Source organism: Diadema setosum, chromosome 15, assembly GCF_964275005.1.
Source record: "Diadema setosum chromosome 15, eeDiaSeto1, whole genome shotgun sequence".
Lineage (NCBI taxonomy): Eukaryota > Metazoa > Echinodermata > Echinoidea > Diadematoida > Diadematidae > Diadema > Diadema setosum.
The window spans coordinates 9,315,324-9,334,985 of NC_092699.1; the positions used below are offsets into that span (position 1 = coordinate 9,315,324).

Consider the following 19,662-nt stretch of genomic DNA (forward strand, 5'->3'; position numbering starts at 1 on the left):
ATTCAGCACTAGTGTGGTTCCACACTTTGGAGACAAGGGAAAATCTTACTTTAATGTAAGCTAAAATCACAATATTAATGATATATAACTATATAACTGCATATGTACATACATGTACATATCATAAATATCAGTCTTTCCTGTTATGCATATCTTAAAAGCTATATTCCACTACAAAAGTCAAATTTAAATTGCCATTAGTTACTTCTTTCTTAAACAAATCTTTAAAGTTTTAATAATTTCGCGAAAGTCTAAAAATAAGCTGTAAAGGCATTGTATTTTAAATCTTCAAACCAAACCTACTTGTAATCAATTCATCTATTTCATCTGTATATATCTTATGTTTCATTATGGTAAAGCGGATTCAGGCTATATAATTTGCGTGTATATGTGTGTGTGGTTGGTGAAGTCAGCAGGGAAATGAAAATGCCATTAATTTTACCTGTTGTACTCACGATCACTTCAATAGTGCATTCAAAGCCAGCTGGTGTTTCTCGGCAGACTTGCTCACTTGTGCACATTCCGAAACACGGATCTTTTAAGTAAAAAACAAAAAAACAAAAACAAAAGAGAGAAGAAGACACATTGTATCACATAATTTCTGCATCTCAGCTGAATACTAGAGAGAATAAGTGAGGAAGTTTTTCAATGCTCCTCTATTCTCTTCAGAAGAACCAAACTTCAGGTTTCTATCATTTCTCTTTAGATAATGAGAAACCTGTTATAAGATATAAAAGAGCATATAATTCCTATTCAACGTTTCAACGTTTATTTGACAAAAATTGGTTTTAAAATGGCTGAGATATCCAAAACAGAGCAATCCTAATACATATAAAAAAAAATGGGTCTTACGATTGCTTTGTTTTGCTTTGTTTGGGGATTTCTCAGCCATTTCAAAACCAAATTTTCATCAAATAAACGTTGAATTCCTCTAAGAATGCTGGCAGGCTCTGTGCTGTTTTATAAGTAGTTCCTTGGTATCTCGCAAAAAGTTAAAAGCCCAATTTTCATCTTCACCAATAATATACCATCCCTTGAAGGTATTTTGTGTGTGTGTCCATTTCACATTCGAGGAATAATGTTTAAAAGCTCTTAACATTGCCAATCAACCGTATCCATTACCTATCTGTCAACAAAATGCTTCTATGTTGCGATGTGACGGTGACATCAAATTGCCTTATCAAAGCTTAATAATGCTATAAAAATATTCAAGTAATCAATTCAATATTTGTTAACATTAAAAGTGCTTGCTTTCTCTCGTTTTTGACATTTGATCACAGAAGAACAGGTTTTTGTATTTAAAGTATTTACTCTATCAAAAAAAAAAAACACAACTCGGATTTTAAATGAAAGACCTGTACCAAACTTGATAGATATGTCAAATTAAAAGTCTTTTTTTATTGGCAATTTAAGCGTGGAGTATGCAAGTTTCGATTTTTCGTCGCTAATAAGAGGAACGGATCTTCCGATGCTACATCATTCATATGTATATATATATATATATATATATATATATATTCTTTCAGAATTCATGTTAGGCCATTTTTTTTCTCGACTTGGGCTACAATCAGAGAAATTACACTGGCTTTCTAGAAATAAATTAAAAAATTTTAAACATATTTGTGTCATGTTTGAATCAAAATAGGTCCATTTCAGTTGATAGTAAAAAAAACACGATTATTTTCAATATTATCATTCACATTAATCTTTTTTCCTCATTTGAACCGTGCGTATCACGAATTATCCAATATAATGAGAATTCATCAATCTTGGAAGAGAAAGGGGAATTTTACCTGGACATGGATGAGTTCCAGGAGGGAAGGGACCGAGGCAAGTACAGTCATCTCCCACGCAGCGTTCTGTGTCTGGATTGCATTGTCCGCAGGCCAGTTCTATAGAAGTACGTGTACACAACAGGTAAGAGTTCCTATTTGTAGATTTCATTTTAATTCAAATATTTTCCTGCATTCTGAATTATTTCTGGTGTGCCTATGATCTTTCTTTTTTTTAACAACGCTCTGAAGTAATGCAGGGATAATAGAGAATCCAATGTCGGCTGGATATACCTGCTCTCTGTTACATATATTTAAAAAGAAATAGGAACAAATGTATTTTAACTATTGTTTACTTTTCGTATATCTAACAATAATTTACAACAGTGATTATATTGATAAATATTTATCCCTAACTCAAATTTTAGAACTAAAGTACTTAAGCAGGGCTTTTGTTTCATCTGTAAATGATAAATAATGTCTTTCATGATATTCAAGATTCTTGTGTCTGCTGTAGATAAAGTTAAAATAGTATGACTTCTTCCCCTGTCATATCTTATGTAACATAACTGCATGGTGTCATATTGTTTAAATTCTTTAGCAATTCGTCCTTCTACTTCTTGTATGGGAATGAAAATGCACGTATTATATTGTATATGGATTTCCCCCTTTTTTATTAAATTTCATTTACTGGTATATCTAATTTATTGCCTCAATTATCACTTGAAAGATAATTTTTACAACAACTCTTTATAAATGTAACACCTCAAGTACCAAGATTTTTCATGAGCAGAGTACAAACTTCAATTTAATGTCTACCCGTATAGGAATTGAAAGAAAAATAGAAGGGAGAAAATCATTACCAAGAAACGGTTCTCCAGCAGTCATGGCGAAGAATCCAGAGAATAACAAGAGAATTCCAACTTGTACGATTTTGCCCACGTCCATCCTGGGTATCCTTTTGGTTGCCATTATAAAGCAAGACCTGGAATCAGTTGGATGTCTGTACATGACATCCTCCGCTCATTCTCCCGTTTGAAAAAAAAAATACGCAATGAAGCTTTGGCAGGTGCGGAATATAATCACTCGGATCGATGTATTTGGTTTCATTGTGGAATTGTATATAAGGTTATTGCATTAATCTGCGCATGCGCACTTGATACATCCCACCCCCGCCCCCCGAAAAATAAACAAACCCGAGTGCTTTCACTTGCCTCGTATACTCTTTTTAGTTTTTTCTATACTAGATCGTTCATCCGTTCAAAAGGTATGAAGTTTTAAAGTTCCTATGCCGCTATAGCTGGATGAGAAGACTACAACTGTTTGTGAGAAAACCTAAACAGAATTAAAAAATAATCATTTTCGTATTTGTATCAAAAGGAAAGAGCACTTAAATTTACCTCTTACCTTTTTAGCAGGTGGAACAGTATCACCCTTAGCATGTTTAAGTTGAAATAAATCTAAGGAATGTGTTCTTTTCGCAAAAAAGAGAAATTTTCTGGAATTTTCTTTACATTTTCTTTACATCAAATCACTGCAGGAAAACGATGTAAAGAAAATGTGAAGGCAATTCCACAAAATATCTTAAACAGTTACTGTAAAATTGCCTAACTTTTGAACGGATCGTCTGATTTTCTTCAAACTTCGATGATGTGTTTTACTAATATTGCTGCATTCAGTCAATTCGCACAAATGTTTGGGTGAACGTGTCCATATTATATAGTAGCATGTATAACTTCTAAAGAGATGTCATCGAGACCATTGAGACTTTAATTAGTAAGTGTGTTTGTAGCGTATTTACTTAGAATCACTCTTGTGATCTTTCACTACTTATATCTTGATCTTGCGTCCATTTGTGTCCCGGGGGGTTATAAATCAGGTAAATTCTACAATTTGATGGGTTTGCATTTGTTCATGAACACATTTTACTACTCTGGGTATTTCTTTTCCTCTCTTTATGAAATGATATGTATATATATATATATATATATATATATATATATCTCTATATATATATCCTTTTTATCTTTAGGTAATATATTTTGTTGATGAAATAATAACTGTGATTTGTGTAATGGAATGTTACGAGTTTATTGGTGTTTGAGGTTAAGTTATTAAGTAGGAGTTAGTTGTTAGTGAGGAGTAATTTTCGGGGTTTTGGAATTGCATTTTTATGTGGAAATTTCTATTGGAATTTGAAATTGGAATATTGGATTTCAAAGATAGAAAACACACACACACAAATATATATATATATATATATGTATATGATATATATATATATATATATATATATATATATATAATTATAAAAGTTAATATGTTTATGATATTTGAATTGAATTGTAGTTGTTTGTGTGGTAAGTATTAATAACAGAGTAATTTAGATAATTCGGTTTTAAATAAAGGTTTGAATAGTACATTTTTCTGTAATTTTATAACAGTAATGTTGATAGTTGTAATTATATGTATGAACTTATTATGGAGATGAGTATAACTGTATGTATATTGTAAGTTTATATCATTGTATTTGAATGATATACTTTATTTGTCATACGTAACCAGTGATAATCAAATGTCTGTCTCAATGAATGAATAGACAATAAATACTCATATTTTTCTCTGTCTCTCGGCACGAAACTGCCATTATCTCTTGTCTTTTCTTTCCTCCTTTCTTTCTTTCTCTTTTTTTTTGTTTTTTTTTTTTTGGTGGAGGATCTTTTTCATATTTCACGTAAATAGCACAAAAAGTAACAAATATATGCCAGCTTTGAGTTAGCTTTTGAGAATATATGTGGACTTGCCAGGAAGAAAACAATTTAAACATGAAATCTTTGAGTATGGTTGAATTCATCAATCCAGAAATAAAATGAACTATGTCTAACACAAGGAAGAGAAGAAAAGAAGCTTTTCTTTTAATAAAGAGTCTACCTACGAGCCTATCATCAATCATTCGTATTTGAGTGTTGTCAAAAATCCAAGCATATACCAACGTCACTGTGCAAACAAGACGCTCTTTTATTCTCCCTTATCGCTGTGTGCTTAAAATTCTTGAAACAGAACCAATGCCTTGGCTAACGCACCTTCTTCCGTAGAGCTTACATGATCTCAAATAAAGCGGGAAGAAACTTGACTGGAACAAAAGACACAACCTTTCTTCAAACTATAGTGGCTGTGATGTGATCATACAGTGCAGGGCGAGAAAGCTCTTGAAACAATAACAAAACACACAAACACTCAGTCAAGTAACGATAACATCATACACATTTAATATAATGTATACTTGTATATAATCTTATTTAATAGATAGGGGTAGCATACGTCAAACTCAGACGTCTGCCAAATTGTTATTGTGTGGAGCAAAAAGGAATGGTGGATTTTAATCGCACGATGTCTCCGATGATTACAGTATTGAAAGGTTCATGACGTAGACAAAATAAAATACATCCTTCTAGTAGCATGAAACCCAATATAAGCTAATTCAAGCATAGTTAATTTTAGTAGCTAGCTTACCATTCTACACAATAGAGGCAATCTTCTTATCACGATGCAAGATATGACATCGCTGTTTGATATTGCACTTATGCCTATTGCCTATGAAGTTACTTGTTACTAATGAATATGTTCATTTGGATTCTCTTTAATCTCGAAACTAGTTCTTCTGATGCGATAGTTGTGAAAACAACCCGTAAAATACTTTACGATACTATGCGAATATGTACGATCAGAGAGAGAAAAAAAGTGTTTTAATGAAAAACTGATTATTGCACAAGCTTTATATTTTTATAAGCAACTTAGTATGACGTCCTTCTATAGTACATCTGTTTTACATCCACGTGTACCATTGCTTTAAGAGAAAAGAAAAAGGAAAAGAAGAAGACAAATCTGTTTTAAGCTGAATACGACAATAAGGTTTAAATGTAGTAATCAACGCGTACGATGCGCTAATTCTGACGTCGTCAGCAGTGTTACCATCGGCAAGTTACATCGTTTAGTGTTTTAAATCGTTACAGTTTTACAATTGTCTGTGCGCTAGATTCATACAGCTAACACTTTAATCTTTGATTCCAACTGACGTCACGTGTGCGGTGAGGGCGCCATCATTCTTCACCAGCAGACAACCAATGATTTGTGTCATTCGGAACATGATAACATCAGACGGTGCAGCGAGGAGGACCTCTTCAACGACGGAGTTCAACTCAAAGTTCAGTATTTTTCTCAGGTTGAGAAGTTGGTTTAATGTCTTGGCCTTCCTTTTCATTCTGTCAAAGAATTTTGGAAAATCGAACAAAAGAAGGAAAAACACATTCAGAATTTTGAATTTAAGAATCGTTTAATCAGATTCTTTGAATTCCAGGCAAGTAGATCTTTAATCATATCTCTCGCTTTTTCTTTTTCCTCCTGTAATGTTACTACAAATCTGAAAAAAATACCGTCATCTTACTTTTCCTCAATCCCTGTTTGTCAGATTCCAACAGTCTTGACCAATTGAAATGTGGTCTACTGGCTTAAATGGTGACTAAAATGATGACGAAAGAGACGAAAAATATAGAACACAGAGACTCATATACTGCAATCTAAGAGGGAACAAAAATAGTCCAAGCTTTCTACCTTCAAAAATAAGGTGACATGTGGGTGAGGGAAAGTCACCATTTCTGAATTTGTACACACCTTTACTTTCATAGACTCAAACGGTTCCTCCGGATGGGTTGACTTGCCCCGTCGACATCTTTTCACGACGCAAATAAGGATGACGAGGAAGAGTAAAAGTGCAGCGCCCCCACCGACGGCAATAACGATTATGATCCATAATTCTGTTTCAAGACAATAATGGAAGGAGTCCCAGGAAATGTTACGATATCAATCATCCATCTTTCTATATCTGTCTTTCTATCGATCCATCTATCTATCTATCTCTTGTGACACGCATCTCATTCTTGACAATTAATGTGCTCCGTCAAAGGAGTAAGGGATTTCAATATGCCGAAATATTATTGGTTTATTGTTCTTGTCCACAAACTGAATGAATCATAAACAACTATTTTTTATGACATTTTCTAATCTGCTTTAGTGTCTTAACATGCTAGAATACGGCAATAATTCTTACCAAGCCCTGGAGCCTCCGGTATTTCAGTCGTTGTGGACTCAGTGGTTGCATCTGAAACATGACAACGTAAAGACGAATGTAGTTGTAAGTCATCACGCTATAGTCAACTTCACAAGTTGGTCGCCGGAAGAGAATGCGTATTGGGCACATATTTTGCAAATATATAATTCATTATGTTTTCCTGTACATGGGCATGACCATAACGTGAGCAACGCATTGCCCTATTATCGTCACAGGTAACATTATTCTCCTTATCATCACGGATGTTCTACTAATGACTATAATGCTGTGACATTGCATTCCACATCCAGCTGTTTGAAACGCGGGTTTCGTTGTAAAGGTCGGCGCTGAACATGTCTTGTAGTCTCATCAAATACCACTCAGAAATTACATACCTTGGGACAGAATAAAGCAAACAGAAAATTACAACATTCTTAGTTTCCATTTCAAACATTATACTATTGATGGATATTTATGTGCATGAAAACAAAAGTTTAACAGATATTTATATTCATAACATCTCAATATGTCATCCATCGAATGCCTCACCCTTGTTTTACGATCACCATGACTGAAATTATCCGTTGATGACGGACTGATTTGCTACAAGTATTTCCCATAGACACCTGCCCGAGTATACTCGGGACTCGTCCTCAACGGGTTTCAAAGAATGCCGTCAGGTACCCCTCACCTGAGATGCATATCAACCCAGTCGGTTGATTACCCGGAGCGTCATGATATCCGGGTAAACACGTGCAGGAAAATCCTCCTTCACCTGTCTCTGAACATTCAGCGAACCTTGAACAGTCGTCCAGGCCCAACGTGCATTCGTCCGTTTCTGTTACAGCAAAATTCGTATCAATTTATTGGAGAGCAAAAAGTAAATGAAGACCAAAGAGAAAAATGTCCGCGCTTTTATGGAAAATCAATAAACACTATTTGTTAAAAATGTACCATTCGTCAATGCGCAGGCCCTAAACTCGTACATTGATTCCGTGTCTTTACATGATATTAACACCTCTGCAATAAAATGTAGTAGACTTTCACTTCTCTTCAAATGCACTGGATACAAAGTGAGGCCACTCATGAACAAGCAAACAAAACACACATACATTATTTTAACGGCGAGTGGGCGCATCTTCTTGGAATAATTTAGATTTACTGTATCCTTCACAACTAGGGCGGTGAGTTGGCTCAGTCGGCAGCGCGTCTCTGCCTTACGATCCTAAAGTCCCGGGTTCGAACCCGAGTCTGGACTGAGCAATGTTGTGTGTAAACATACGGTCCCCTCTAGCAAGAGGCAAAACACTCTGTCCCTCGGATAGGACATAAAATGGAGGTCCCGTGCATGAGAGAGTCACAGCTCATGCACGTAAAAGATCCCGCTTCCTTCATTCATCGCAAAGAGCAGGGTGTTTAACCCGGTGAAGTGGTCCCACCTCACATCCAACTGGACTCCATGGAAGACCAGCTTAGTGTAGCTGAATATGGGCTATCCAGCCATCTTCACAGATGGAAAATGAACAATAACAATAACAATAACGTATTAGGTACCTATTAGCGCAAAAACTTACAAGTGTCATGCCTATTTGATAACTCATCCATGGAAAGCAGTGCCATATATCAAGAGAATAGATTCATAAGTGATAATTTATCTCTTATTCGTACCGTGGTTAGTTTATGTATGGCTGTGGATGTGAACGCGCGTGTGTGTGTGTGGGGGGGGGTGCTGATATTGCCCTTCATAGTAGTGTACCTAGCCTCCGGACCCCTCCCCCCCCCCCCTCAAAAAAAAAAAAAAAAACTCTGCTCCTTATTTTTTCAAACTATAGTAGTCGTTGCCACTCACCAGTTACTGAAACACTTCCAGTGTCCAGGGTATACGAAGAAAGTGTCCCATTTATCCTATCCAGGTCCAACGCGGCCGTATTCACGACCTGATTACCCACTGTGTCGTTGGATATTGAGGCTGTGCGACTGAAGTATACCAAAGATGATACAACGATGCTGCCATTCCTGAATTCGAGCACTTCACAGCCAAGGAAATTTTGCAGGCCCCCGTACACTGTACTTATCTGAGAAACACACAAAATACAAACAAAAAAGTATTAATTGTATACCGATAGATGATATAACAATGTGAAAGAAGAAGTAAGTGATGTTTTGCAATACTTTTGGAGGTTCAAGAGAGTTTTTTTTTCTTTACATGAGAGGACACAATTACAGAATGCTTGAAATTAGAAAGTAATGAACGACGATCCAACGCTGCGAAAGGTTCTCTATGGACGTTAATGTTATCCATTCCTAATCAGGTTTAACGTCATCTAACCAGTAATCAGAATCATAAGCAATCTCAAGCAGTGTTATTGATACTGTACAATAATATTGAATCACCAACAGAGATCTGCCATGTACCTGTACCGACAATCATGACGACTACAAAATGGCAACTGATAGCATAAATGTAATTGTGGCCTGAATACACTTGTGTGAAGGAACTGGACCAGGGTCTACAAAATTATATGAAGGCATAATTGCTACTTTCATGGCCGACACGCCTTTCCCAACTGCAAAAGAAATCATAAAGTTCATTTAATAGCTTAAACAAAAGTTAATTTCTAGACTTACCGCTATGGTAATGTCGACTTCGATGTCCCGGTATGCAACACTTTTCTTGTTGAGGAGGTCATTTGAAAACACGGCAGCGTTGTTGTCAACCAGTATTATTCGATAGTTCAGAACGAATGAGTTTGTATCTGTTCAAACCAGATACACAAAGGGAAAAGATAAGAATGAAAAGATATCAAACGCAGTTACTGAAGACAGCGGTTAAGAAGAGACATGCGTTGATTTATGTCTACATCAGGAAATGGAATGATTTTAAGATAAGCTCTTTTGAAGAAAATAAGAAACCTACCCCTGTCATATAGTAGTTTGTTGGATCTTATGTACTTGTATATTTGAGAAAAGACATTCAAGTTTAGCTGGCTACAAATCATTTTCTATATGCTTTGAACCAAACTTCTACATTTTATTTTCATGTTTTGATTTTATTGTCAGAATGGAAATCTTTAATCTAAGTAATACAACATGATTAAAAATTTCATTAATCACTAAATTTCACCGATTAGATCGAACTTTGATTTATAATAACTGCACATCGATTCTTGTGCAGACTTAAAGCAAAAACCTTCTTTTCCTTTTATGTTTTTTTTTATTGAGAGATACGTCTTCATTCAAGACTTTTTATTCACACCTGCATTCGACTGATTTGCCTGGTAAAACTACAAGGAAATGAGTCATTGGCTGCAACAGAATTTCTTTTCTTTCTATCAATCAAAGAAACACATGTTATCAAATAAAAGTTATTACGATCTATTTCCCCTCTACCGTGTATTTTACTTCTCTTTTCTTTCCCTCTCGAATGCTTGGTATCGGTAAAGTAACAATGAAGTAAAAAGTGACGACAGAAGGTAGTTATTCAAATATTTCAATTTACTTTTTTTTTTCTTCACAAACATGCAGAAAACAGTCAGACAAAGAACTATACACATCATCATCATCACTACCGACATCGTCATCATCACAATCATCACCACCCCACGGAAAGACTTGAAATAAAAACTTCTATCCACTTCTAAACTAGTAATAACAAGAAGTTAATAAAATGAGAGAAAAATACAATAACATTGGTTCGCAATCACATCTGCATTTGCATAGTTACCAAGGTAAAAATTGAGAGCACACACAGTACGGCTTTGCTTTACCAAATATCACAATCGAGAGTGAAGTTGATGGCAATAAGGAGCCTAATGACTTTTGAACGAACTCACAGTCAAGGTCAGCTCCATACCAAACGGGCCCTGACATGTGTCTCACCTTGACATTGACCGCCTACAGTCAGTCGGTATTTGCTCGGTCTACAATTACATTCCTGGTCGACGCACACCTCGGTAGTTGGATTACAACTCGAGCAAGTATCTGATGTTTGGAGGGTGTTGAATCGGAAACAAAATGATTCAGACTTGTACTTTCTTGTTCTTCAAAACACAAAACACGTTCTCTACAAAACTTAGGTAAAGAGGTAGATAGGTACATGGATAGATAGATAGATAGATATGTAGATAGACATGATAGATAGATAGATAGATAGATAGATAGATAGATAGATAATTAGATATATAATTAGATAGATGGATAGATATATCTAAGTTATAGAAAGATACAATAGGTAGATTGATTGACAACTGATTATAATGCATTTACACACAAAATTACAGTTATTTTCCAAGGACAGTATTAAATACAGACGGGATGGGTACCACAAAATAAGTCATTATACTGTAGTTACAATCGTAGTAAGTCTTGTGAGATGGCTCTTAAAAATGTTATAAGTCATTTTTATAAGGCCGTATTGAATAAATTTGCTACAAAAGCAATGCTGCAGAAAAGAAATTATATTAAACCTACAGTGACAACAGTGTCGGAAAATCAGTTTTCTTGTCTTGATGCCCACCTTCCGTTGTCGACTTGGTCGTCGAAACTTCCGTAGTTACGTCATCCGCTGAGGTGGTCGGAGATTCCGACATTGTTGTCACCGTAGGTTCCTGTGTGTCTGTGGTGGAATCTTCTGCGACTGTGGAGAGGCTTTCACTGTCAGTGGTAACGTGGAAAATAGTCACGGATAAACTTTGTGTCGACAAATCTACTCCTTCTGTCGTCACTACGGAGGGCGGTAGTGGCAAGGCTGAAGTCGTTGGTTCTTCTTCCGTAGTTGCTGTAGTCACGTCTGGCGATGTTTGTACCTCTGTAAGAAACACATCTGTTGCTATGATTTCAGTCGTCTTTTTCTTAGGAGCGCCGGTGTTTGTCTGAACTTCTTCAGTGGCGGATAAGGTCGTCAGGTAATTAGCGGAGGAAATCCGCCCCGTGTTTCCAGTAACTTCCGGAAGAGTTGTAGGAGCAGTACTTGGAGGCAGGGAAAATTCCGTATCCGCACCGTCGGTTCTTGGAGCCGTGGGCGTCAATGGAGCCTCAGTGATCATTTCGGTTGTCTTTTCCTGCCCCTCGGATGTAGGCATAACGCTTTCTGTGGTTGCGTGAGAAGTTTCTCCGGGGCCAGACATAGTTGTCGGGACTGCTTCACTCGATGGTTCCATTTTAGTAGTGGCGTCATCACTCGGCGTCGTGAAGCCGCCAGTAGTTCGGCCTGACTCTGTGACCGCCTTTGAACTTCTATTCTCTCCCACTGCTGTCGTCGAGGATGAACTCGTGGCTTCGACTGGTTCTTCAGTCACTGCAGGGACTGAGGAAAATAATACAAAAATTCGTAGAGGAAATAAATAGGTCAGCAGATCAGTTACTCTTATGATTAAAACTCCAACATCACAGGGAAGAGCAGTGTCTTCTGGAGTAAGCGCCGAGTCAAAGTGATGACGATGGTGTTATTATTATGTAGTCGTTATTGTTATGGACGTACTACGAAGCGACACTACTGCTACGAGGCACCTTCAACACATAGGAGTCGAGGATATGACGGCAGTGGTATTCATTAGATATGTGGGAATAATATCTTATAATTCATAACAGTGTCGTGCTAAGACTATCTCAGAAAATAATCGGAAGAATGAAAGGAATATCAAAATGATGTAGAGTTTTTCACATTCATACTCTACAAACATGTCGACGAGCAAGCAGCAAGTGTCACTAGCAATATGACTAGGCCTGCGCGGGCAGTATATCTGCTAACGGTAGCCATGTCTTCTTGTAGCATTCTATTGAACTTGCTACCCTATTATAGAAGTGCACTACTCCTGACATCTCTCCCACCAGCCTCGCCCTCATCCAGTGTGCACTATTATTATGAGCACTTGATGAGGGTCGGTTTGCATGGTAGCGGGAATTTACCAACACACGTGGACTCTGTCTCTGGCATCCAGACACCGTTTTCGCAGACAATCTCCTCAGGTCCTTCGACTTGAAGACTCGTGTCCAGACAGAAGAGGGTAATCCTTGTGTCGTGGGCGTACCACATGCCATTCGCTGGTTCCTCACTTGCGTCGAAGCCCATATCTTCGCCGAGGTTTGGCGGCATGCAAGGGGCTAGGGTTTTGCAACACATGATAGAAGAAATCAGTATTATAAGCATAGGGATCAGAAAACTATTTTTAGAACTTTATGTAATCATACAGTATATCAATTACAATCTTTCTAGGTAAAATATTCAATTATATTACCAACAACGAAAAATAATAATTTGATATGTATGACATAAGAGAAAATGTGAAGCGCGCAATGTGGATGAAACGTACTTATCATTAATTTTTAGAATAAAGGTATAATTTTTTATCACTTTTATAATCATTACTACTATCAATTTTAGTAACCACAGACTGGTTTCACCAAAGACAGAAGACTCATACCAAAACATCTTGTAAATACTTATCATGGACATAGCATGACTGACTTAGTTTTTGTTGATGTTGTTGTTGGGTTGTTTTGTTGTTGTTGTTGTTTTTTGCTACTGCGCCACCACAATTATAACCTATTCCTCTCAAGTTTGATAGAGCTGTTAGACTTTTTTTTTTTGAAGAAGAAGAGTGCTTACTTAAGATTAGAACTGACATGACATCTATAGTGATGCTCCTTGAGCTACTTTCTAAGGTGCCATCATTCTCGAGGGCGGTGAAGAGTGTCTCGTTGAGATCGTTCGCCGTGGCGTAGTCGGAAGCGGCGTCCAAGAAGGCAACGAGACGAACACCAATCCTGGTCAAGTCCTGAAAGGACAGGATGAATGACTTCTGGTACCCCGGATGACTCGCGTACACGCTGTCGATCTGGTGGCAGAATGATCCGAATGAAGTTAACGTCATTAGAGGGGCATTCCTGACGATTTTCATAATTTCACATCATGTAGTACATTAATCAACAGCTCCATGTATAGATTTGTGGAATCTATTGTGGTTCTTGAGCAGAGAAACTTTGAAAAACCTTAAACAAATATAATTACACTGAACAAGATGATGACATAGGAGGCACACATATTTCAGAAATGCATAGCAGTGTAATTTCATTACAATACCGCTTACTTGCGAGTTCACCTGTGTATAATCTATGCATGCCTTCTTCTTTTGTTCTGCTTCCTTAAGCATCAACTCATACATTCTTATGGTGACCCTGCCATGTCATCATCCTCGTTCATTGCAATTGGTTATAAATTTCGAAAATATTCTTATTCTTGCCCTTCATCCTAATTATCATAAATTTTGAAACTCTGTCCTCAGTATACTAGTCTATAGTTGTTCAAACATAAAAATCTGAAAATTATCCAGGGGCCCGTTGCATAAAAGTTACAATTATGGTAACTTTGCCATCTACTGGTAACTACCATGGCAACAATACTCAACAATGAGTATGATGATGAGCTTATGATGATGGTCCCCTGCATTTCATTTTTATCATTTCCTATTGCTTCCTTTTACATATAATATTCGTTCTTGAAAAAAAAATGTATGTATGATCCAAACGTTACGAATATTAGCTCTGTAAATGACTATGTAAGTATTTTGTTGATTTGTTGATTTGTATTGATTTTGAAATGCAGAAATAAAAACTGAACTGAACTGAACTGAACAGCCAATCAAAATCAAGAATTCCATGGAAGTTACCACTGGATGGCAAAGTTACCATAATAGTAACTTTTATGCAACGGGCCACTGAAGTCACCTTTATACAAGGAGTTTCACAAAGGAAAAGTGATGACTTTTACTGATTGACTATAATATCCGATGTGGTTTAAGACATCGTCAACAAAATGGCAACGTAGAAATATCCGACATTGACCAGGTGACGTTGATTGTAATAGTAGCAGTAGTGATAACAGAAACAAAGAAGAAAAGTGGTTTATATAACTTCCCCTGCTTATTGTGCGGGTACAAAAAAATAATAAATAAATAAATATATATATCAATGATTACGATGATCTTTATTATCAGTGTTCACAGTGTATTTATGATCATGATTGTCCACCATGAATATTTATGATGATATGAATTATAAGGAGGGCAATAAAACTGTTGAAGAGCTTTGAGTCTGCAGAGAAAAAGTGCTTTATAGATATTATAGTTATTAATATTAATAAGAATGATGATAGATTCGAGCAATTTTTTTTTGTTGTTTTTGTTTGTCGTGGTTACACTTTCACGTGTCGAGCAATGTGACTTAATGGGACCAAATTGCTTTATGTCAATCTCTTTGAGAAGAGAGAGAGAGAGAGAGAGAGATAAACAAACAAACAAAGGAAGAAAGCGGGAAAGACAGTGAGGACCGTGGGGGGGGGGGGGGGTTAGAGGGACAATAAGTTTAGCTCACCGATGACACTACCAGCGTCTCCAGTTCGATGAACGTTGTACTGTTTCGCACTGCCAGATCCCCGACAAAATTCGCCACATACAAATCCACATGCGTGATTTCAAATTGTATTTCAAAGGGTAGAACATCTGAAGAAAACAAAGCAGAAGAAAACATGAAGACATGAGATTACGATGACAGAGAAGCAATCGCGAAATCAACTCACTTTACCTGCCTAGCACTACACAAGAATAATATCTTACTTTACTTTTCCTGGCTGTCGTGGTAAATCGCGCAGAATACATCGCATCCTGTCTCGGCTGCCTTGATTTACTTGCCTCGACGATTTGTAGCTAAAAAAGCACGATCAATTACAGTTCTGGTTCATATATCATGTCTGGTTCTGTTACAAGTACAATATCACTTCCCCGCTAATGATTTTGTTACAAAATCAATCTTCAACTGGCCATTTTCTTGCTCCTTATTTTGACATAAGAATAACAGTTTGGGTTTTGTTTTTTGTTTTTTAGAACCACGCACGATTCCTTTTGGCGCACCATAGCAAAAAAAAAAAAAAAAAAAAAAAACGGACGGTTGCCGTTACCGTGGTCGGTGTAAACGCGCCCGTACTCTGGAAAAATTACCAAAGTCATCAGGTCTTCTTTTTTGTTCTGTTTAGGCTTTAAAGCAGTTCAGAAAAGCAATGTTCAGTGACCGAATCTTTCATGCTTTTATGATGACGAATCACTGACAAGGTTCAGTGACATTTGCTCCTGCGACAACTGCTCCCATGAAATATGTGCGTGCTAAACCAAGCATAAATTGTACCTACAAGCATAACCCTAACCCTGAGTGCTTGGAAAAAAATAAGACCTGAGCAACTATTGCAGGAGCAACTATCGTGTCAGCCACAGATGAATCATTTGATTTGAAACGGACACACTTGTAGTGGATTTGGAAAGCCAGAGGAGTTCTTACCTACACATGTCGGAACCTGATCAGGTACCCAGATCCCGTCGGCGCACGAGGTGATAGTCACACCGGAGAGCAGCTGACTGGGGAAGGTGCAGCTAAATTCAATAATGGCGCCGTGGAGGTAGATCCCTTCCGTGAATTCACCTTCGAGGGTCGTCACTGACACAGAGTCGTCGACAGATGGCGCTGCACATGGCGCTGCATTTTTTTTTCCCCCGGACGAAAATTGTGTTCGTGTTTGTGAAATGATTGTGTATGAAAAACCAGTGAATTAACGTCAGGTGCATGATACCAAAATGATTTCAGAGTGACAATGGTATAACGCGTTTTGACAAGGTGAGTATAAGAGAAAAATAATTAAAGTCACCGTCTTTTTGTTCTGTTTATGGTGTAAATCTTCAATCGACACACTCACAAGAGAATCAGTATACACACGTGGGAGCTCAAGATGGACACCATCTCCAAATGCAGTAGGCCTATACTGTCAATCCTGATCTGTCTTTTCCAAAAGGTTCACTCTCATTTTTCCTTTCACAAAATCACTACAAACATTCTTGTCTGACGTTAACGAATCTCCAATATGGCAACCAATACATGGTTGCTGCCCTTCTGTATTTTCTTTTAATATTTCTCCACTTTGATCGAAGGTGATTTTTGTAAAGTGTGTGTGTGTGTGTGTGTATGTGTGCGTGGATGTCTGTGTTGTTATATAACACTGTAAACAACGTATATATTATGTATATCTGGTTAGTTTAGTCAAGTTTCTATCCCTCAGCCCTCCTTTACTTAAAGGGAAGAGGGTAAGTGAGGGATACTCGAAAATTCATTGGTTTTGCTTTGTATAATTTTCTTTCAAATAATCTTCCTTTCCTTTATTGGAGCCAAGAGCGTTTGGTGAGAGTAGTTACTCTTAGATGAAGTTAGGGTGCTGTCCCCCTCCCCCCCCCCCCCCCCGATTTTCTCGTTCAGCAGCCCCTGCATGATAACGATTTATAACTCACAGTAGCAGAAGAAATCATCGGGATAAGGAACCCACAGCTCAGTACTGTAGCAGACGAAACGATCTGGACCGTCGCTGGTCATCCGCTCAGCGTCATTGCACCTTACGTCTATGATGTCAAAGAGGGCGTAGCCGTCTTTCACGGGATCCACAATGGCATCGGGATCAAGCGACGAAGCAGGATATTGGCAGGCTAATGTGGGAAATACGAAGAAAATCATGATTGTTTAATAATGAGATGTGTTTTTTCATCAATGATGAATACACATCACGCTTCAGCAGCACTTCTTTACTATTTGTTGTACCGTGTATTTACTTTCATTTTTGTTATACAACATTAAAATCAAATATTCATCACATTTAACACGTGATATCGTGAACGAATTGTCAGCAGCAAAATATAAATACATGTATACTTGGGTGACCCGCACCTCGTCTATATAGTTAATGTTTGCGCATATTTGAATCACATTTCGCCACTGAAATTCTTTGAAATCCAACTCACATACAGGAAAAATGCTGAAAATTGCAATGGAATCACAAGTTCACTGATCGATATCGAAAATTTGCAGCTATTGTCGTCAAACGCGAACGATGCAAAAAAGTTGCGCGCTGAGGAAGGGGCCCGCAACTCGTCACCCGCGCTCCCATGAACAAAGCACGTAACTTTAAGACGTGTGCGGGTGACCGTGATGCTCCCATAGACATACACGTAAAAGATGCGTGCGGGGACAGTGGTGATACTTACAACACGTATTCCGATTAAATTTCAGATTTTCGCGAAAAACTATTCGGTTTTCACCACAATTTGCTTGGTTGTGGTAGCCCTGCCAAGTTTCAAGCGTACTGAACACAGTCCCGGGCATAATTTTCTGTTTAGTGCGCTTAAAACAATTTTAAGCGGGGTGACGGTATTCGGGCCCCTGACGAGGTGCGGGCACCTCACTATACACTATATAAAGTATGGTTATGTATACTTACAATCGCGTTTAAAGATACGAAAGAAAAGAATAAAGAACAGAAAATAGTACATAATATCTAGAAGAGATAATGATAGATAGATAGAAAGATAGATAGATAAATAGGTAGATAGATAGATAGATAGATAGATAGATAGATAGATCACAGATACATCACAGATAGATGAATAGATAAATAGATAGTCAGACAGACACATAACTGAAATGAACCAGAGCCATAGTCATACTGGGAAGAGTCACTGGAAATGCCTTAAAGCACGGTATATAAATGGCCTACATACCTACAGGCGCTTCAGTAGTAATCGCGGGCGTTGTTTGCTCAGTTTGATCGGGCTCCGTCAAGGCGACCGATACTTGAGTTCCTGATGGAATTGCTGTTCAAATCATGGAGGAAAACCAAATGCATTATAATGTTTTTTATTAGGGGTCATTTAATTCTTTAAGAATCTCCATCGCTCAAGAACATACTACCGAAACATTTGAATGCGATTTTCAGGACGTTTAACCACGCAGTGAATATGCAACTGTAAAGATGCAGACAATATTATATCTATGTTTTATTTCTGCTCTTTCAGATAGTGTTACAACATCAATCAATTTTCCAAAAGTTTTTAAAGGTAAATGGAGACTCAAGATTCAAGAGGGCGCTATTAATTAATACACGGACCCACGCTTACGCATCTGCAATATGATCCGAACGTCTTACAAAAACCAATTCGTTCGGTGAGTATGTCAAAAAAAAAAAAAATGGTCGAAATAATGTCAATCTCCTTTAGTCTCTTGAATCGGCCGTCGTTCCTGATTGGTTGTACCTACTTCCTATAGATCCTTCAAGGACAAAATTTGCATCCAAGCCAGCAACGGAAACGTTCGTGTAGACCTATAGGCCCTATCTGATCTACCGTGATTGACAGGAAACTAGCTTTAAATTGTCAATCACTTTAAAGAAAATGGCTGCTATTATTACGTCTACGAATGGCGCCCTCATATTCTAGCACCTTTAAAGATTATGTGGAGCAGAAGCTGGGGCAGTTAATGATAATTCCCCGAGAAAACTTCATAATTGTTTACATTGAGTAAGAATGAAAGTTTCTTTAACATTATTTCCCCTTATCATTTCAACAAATATCCTTTAATAATTGCCCTTACGTTGCTTGTCATACTCTTTCGATTTTGGTTGGATGAAAGCGAGGTAAAAAGGCGGGGGTGGCAAAACCTGATCATTTCTACTTAGGTTCATTTGCTTTCAGTTCAAATTAGAAGAACACAGACTGCGACCACACTCATATAAACACATTATAATCCTTCTCACCTCTACTTCAAGAGAAGATGATATTCCCGGAAAATAGCTTATAAAGGTAACATTTCAACCTTTTAGGGGGTCAAAACTTCCCTATCTCATTTCCCGCAATAACTCGACATACCAAATGTGAAATTTCCTTATCACGAATATGATCAACGGAATAAATTCCTTTATCC

General features: G+C 37.4%; 1 protein-coding gene across 1 annotated transcript; it reads right to left on the reverse strand.

Moving 5' to 3' along the window:
• Positions 1–5,960: 5,960 nt before the first annotated feature.
• LOC140238772 (uncharacterized) lies at positions 5,961–12,116 on the reverse strand. The gene is made up of 8 exons (XM_072318671.1): positions 11,396–12,116; positions 10,759–10,860; positions 9,508–9,635; positions 8,729–8,954; positions 7,571–7,717; positions 6,880–6,930; positions 6,444–6,586; positions 5,961–6,034 (listed from the first exon to the last, which is right to left on the reverse strand). The coding sequence occupies exons 1-8, from the start codon at positions 12,036–12,038 to the stop codon at positions 5,972–5,974; spliced, it is 1,503 nt and encodes a 500-aa protein (XP_072174772.1). The 5' UTR covers positions 12,039–12,116; the 3' UTR covers positions 5,961–5,971.
• Positions 12,117–19,662: the final 7,546 nt, after the last annotated feature.

Excerpts from the sequence above, each read along its gene's own strand:
- LOC140238772 (XM_072318671.1), bottom strand. The coding sequence starts at position 12,038 with ATGGAACCATCGAGTGAAGCAGTCCCGACAACTATGTCTGGCCCCGGA. Across the intron at positions 9,636-10,758 it reads TGTAGGCGGTCAATGTCAAG|ATACAAACTCATTCGTTCTG; the intron begins GTGAGACACATG and ends TGGTTTGAACAG. Across the intron at positions 6,035-6,443 it reads TTGAGTCTATGAAAGTAAAG|AATGAAAAGGAAGGCCAAGA; the intron begins GTGTGTACAAAT and ends ATTCTTTGACAG.